General features: G+C 41.0%; 1 protein-coding gene across 1 annotated transcript; it reads right to left on the bottom strand.

The window, feature by feature from the left end:
• Positions 1–1,939: 1,939 nt before the first annotated feature.
• LOC147639405 (ABC transporter G family member 5-like) lies at positions 1,940–3,582 on the bottom strand. Its single transcript, XM_086790930.1, has one exon. The coding sequence runs from the start codon at positions 3,540–3,542 to the stop codon at positions 2,259–2,261; it is 1,284 nt and encodes a 427-aa protein (XP_086647056.1). The 5' UTR covers positions 3,543–3,582; the 3' UTR covers positions 1,940–2,258.
• Positions 3,583–4,305: the final 723 nt, after the last annotated feature.

The raw sequence follows: 4,305 nt of genomic DNA, 5'->3' as shown, positions 1-4,305 counted from the left end.
GAGAATGAGAGAGAGAGAGAGAGAGAGACTTACAATAGGGTACTAAGACAGTGAGAGCGTTAGAAAGAGTGGAAGAGAAAGAGAGGATTAGAGAGAGAGAGAGCGAGAGAGAAGGAGAGAGAGGTAGCGAGATAATGAGTTAGAGAGAGAGAGAGAGGTAGAGAGAGAGACATAGAAAGAGAGAGTCAGAGAGAGAGAGAGTGAGTGTTAGAGAAAGTTCAAGAGAGAGTTGACTAATTTGAGAGAAATAGAGAAAGTTAGAGAGAACAAGAGAGGTAGAGAGAGGTAGAGAGAGAGAGAGAGATTTCACTGATGTAATTCTAAAAATGTCAACATGTTAATCACATTTACCAAACCCGTTATTAATACTAATTAGCGTTTATATTTGTGCTATTAATTTTTGGTCACTTGAAAACTCCCACTAGCTTCTCCCATATTTGATTCTTACTATAATTTGGGCCTTATATACTCTTCCCATGGTGCGTGACATTGATATTTTAGTATCAAAATGTGTGTAATAGGCAAGAATGTTAAGCATTAATATAGCATGTTATTGTTGTGATTAGGTTAACATGATATAAATTATGTAAATATTAAATCCTTAGAGAGAGAGAGAGAGAGGGAGAGAGAGTGTGTGTTGGAGAGAGAAAGAGAGAGAGTGTGAGAGAGGGAGAGAGAGTGTGTGTTAGAGAGAGAGTTTCCCAATTTGAGAGAGAGAGAGAGAGAGAGAGAGAGAGAATGTGTGTGTGTGTGTGTGTGTGTGTGTGAGAGAGAGAGAGAGAGAGAGAGAGAGAGAGAGTTGGCCAGTTTGAGAGAGATTGAGAGAGTGAGAGAGATTGAGAGAGTTAAAGACAGAGAGAGAGAGAGAGAGATTATGAGTGTTAGACTAAGAGTAATAGAGAGACACATAGAGAGAGAGAGAGTAACTGGAGAGGTAGGGTGTGTTAGAGAGAGATTTGGCCAGTTCAAGAGAAATAGAGTGAGTTATAGTGAGTAAGAGAGATTGAGAGAATTAAAGAGAGAGAGAGAGAGAGAGAGAGAGAGAGAGAGAGAGTTAAAGAAAGAGTGAGAGTTAGAGAGAGAGTGTGTGAGTGCTAGAGAGAGAGTTAGAGAGAGAGAGAGAGAGAGAGAGAGAGAGAGAGAGAGTTGGCCAATTAAAAAAAATAGAGAAAGAGAGACTGTGAGAGTTAGAGAGAGAGAGAGAGAGAGAGAGTTGAGAAATAGAGATAGTTAGAGAGAGTAAGAGAGAGAGAGAGAGAGAGAGAGAGAGAGAATTAAATTTTTAAAAGGTATTTTGTTTTGTTATGATAAAAATGAGTTTTTTTTTAAAGGGGAAAAAAGAGAGGAGAAGGAAGACAGAAAAAGAGAGGGGGAGAGAAGATTAGTTCAAAAAAGTTTTTTTGCCAGGAAAAAAAAAAAGCCAAAGAGAACGAGAAAGAGGGCAATCAGCGGATCTGGGCCACAAAAAAATTGTGGCTTCAAAATTGTTCAAGTTTTTTGTTACAAAAATCGATAGATTTTTGAAGTGAACTTTGAAGTGAAGAAATAATATATTTTACTGGTCTTGTTAAATTGGAGAAACATTTCTAAGTATTCATGTAAACAAACGTAAGAATCATGCAAGATTGTGTAGGATGGAGCAGGATGTGATTGAAGAGAAGAGCTTATCTTTTTAAAAAATGCGCCATAGAGGCGACTTCAGGATCCTTAATTGAAAAAATTGCCATGAAAAGAAGGAAATCCAATTATAGTCAAATCAAATAAAATAAAGGGCTTCTTTTCTTTCTGCAATTTTTTTAATAGTAAATACTAAAACTCATGAAAAGAATTGGAAATCCAGCGTTGGTCTGCTTTCATCTAACTGTTAACGCATGGTCAAAAACATCGACGTTGCATTAGCAAATCATGTGCACATCTATACAATCAACAAGATAAGAGCTTGCAAACAAAACAATAATAGTAATAAGGTGCAGGCGGCCCCTTCGAGCCTGGCCGCGAGGCTACACATATATTGAGTGAAGGGGTAATTACAAACATTTGATAAATTCATAAGGTAAGCTCAAAATATGAAGATTAATATCGTGGGCGTTCTCAGAAATTAACCTCCGATGCCATGCAGGGGTGCATTCTCTCATGGGCACATCAATCCTCTTGCATGTGGAATTAGTGAGGTTAAGCACACTATTACACAATCTGCTCAGAAACTAATCAAGATCCTCTTGTTTTGCCGCAAAAAGCACGAGGTTCGTGAATTTTGCCTATCTCTTTCTCCTGCACAGCTTGAAGCGAAGCACAATATAGCAGAGTAATCTGTATATGCAAACAAACAACACCATGATGAGCACACTGGACCATTTGGAGCTCTCTTGGAGGCCCAGTTGAAGTAGCACATCATCACTCGTGACGGTGCATTCACCACCGGGTAAAAGCAGGCCAAAGCACTTGCCATGGGAGCTGGAATACTCGTTGATGAGGAGGGCATCTAGGGGGTATTTGAAGAGGGAGATGTAGTGCATGAATCTCCAGTACGTGGGCATGTTCTGCTTGGAGATGAAGTAGCCGGAGAAGAGGAAGAAAGCACCCATTGAACCTGAGATGATGGAGTTTCCCATAATGTAGTCAGGGACGAGTGCACCGAAGAAGGCCACAAAGGAGTTGGCCGTGAGGAGGACTAGCCACACTATGAGGAGGAAAAAGCAAAAAGCAGCAGGGGTGTTGCTCAATCCTATGAGCCAGTAGACCGGGACAGAGAAGACGAGAGCAAGCAGGAAAAGGAAAGGTGCAAACACAAGGAGGTTGGCGATGAGGTAAGATGAGATCCTATAGGCTCCCCTCGAGGTCTCCCGGATGAACACCTGCCGTTCTTGCAAGAAGATCGGCAGCGCCTCCACCGTTGATGAGAGTAAGAATGTTAACGTGAATGCAAAAAACCCTAATCTCTCCGCCACCCCACGTGCATTGCTGCCCACATTAATGTACAGTGTACCCAGTGCCAATCCTGCAAGCAATGCTTGAAGCGTTCGAGCTGTGAAGAGCTCGTATGTCCGAAACACATTCCTTGCAAACCTTTGCGACAGAATGATCACCTCTCGCACATTGCTGTTGGCGAATGTAGGAGCTGCAATCTCTACTTCATGGCTTTGATGATCATATGTCAACAATTGCCCACCATCGATTTGCAGTGCAATGCGCCCCCCAGCTGCCTCAATTAGCTGGTCTTGTTCATGCAACTTATTACAGCTACCTTTTGAAGGATTATCAAGCTGATCTATTTTTGATGAATTATTCTCTAAAGGGCTTGCAGGACTGAGACTGTTTGAGGCAAGAGCTTCGATGGCATACTCTAGTATGTTCACATGAGGTGGGATTTTGTGGCCTGATTCCATGAGGTGGAACTGTAGAGACTGAAGAGAGCCATGGTGGACAACAGAACCGTTAGCTAAAAGCAAGAAGGAGCTGATTTGCTGGATAATTTTGTAGCCAGGCTGATGGATACTCAGGATAATGGTTCTAGAGCGAGCTTTAGCCATGGAATGAAGCATTTCAACTACATTAAGAGCTGAAGCACTATCAAGACCTGAAGTTCTCTATGGTGTGGTATCCACGTTCATGATGTTTCCAAGAGTTTTAGAGAAAGGGATGCAATAGTGCAAGGACTACTTATAATGACCATGCATGATTAGTGGGGATATGAAGAGTGATTTGGTAAGTTAATTATTCTATGATTTGTTGATCAAATATAATTTCATGATTTCAGTATTATGCATCTCACATTATTTGCATATCTCATCACAATGATTAGAATGTTTGGAAGGGCTTTTAATATATGGTTATAATGTATGCCATATATGTGGGCCTAGATTAGGGGCCCAGTACTCAACATCTTTAAGGAAGGTTGTCTACAAGGGCCACAAAAAGTATCTCCTTCACAACCAGGACTTGCAAGAGAGATTTCTAGGGCCTCCTCATGTGCTAAAGCCAAAAGATTGGAGGAGGGCATGGGAAGTGGACCTAAATTGTTTACCCCCAAAAATTAAGTGACTATCCATCTTCCATCTACTCCCATGTTGGAGTGATCTTCTAGTCAATCATCTTCTTGACCCTATACACATATTCGAGAAAATTGTTAGGGTAAGACAGCGAGACAAGTCAGAACACCACAATCGTGGCCAGTCGGGCACTTGATGAATTAATCGGTTGAATAACTGCTAGCCTTAGCCATTCATAGGTGTAACACAACCATTGCTTAGAGCATGGAAACTTCTTAATTCTAATTGTGCCTTGAGCAATATAAACATTTAATAA

Source organism: Cibotium barometz, chromosome 4 (assembly GCF_041138505.1).
Source record: "Cibotium barometz isolate CiBa-2024 chromosome 4, ASM4113850v1, whole genome shotgun sequence".
Classification (NCBI taxonomy): Eukaryota; Viridiplantae; Streptophyta; class Polypodiopsida; order Cyatheales; family Cibotiaceae; genus Cibotium; species Cibotium barometz.
This window is presented reverse-complemented; position numbering and strand designations above follow the sequence as displayed.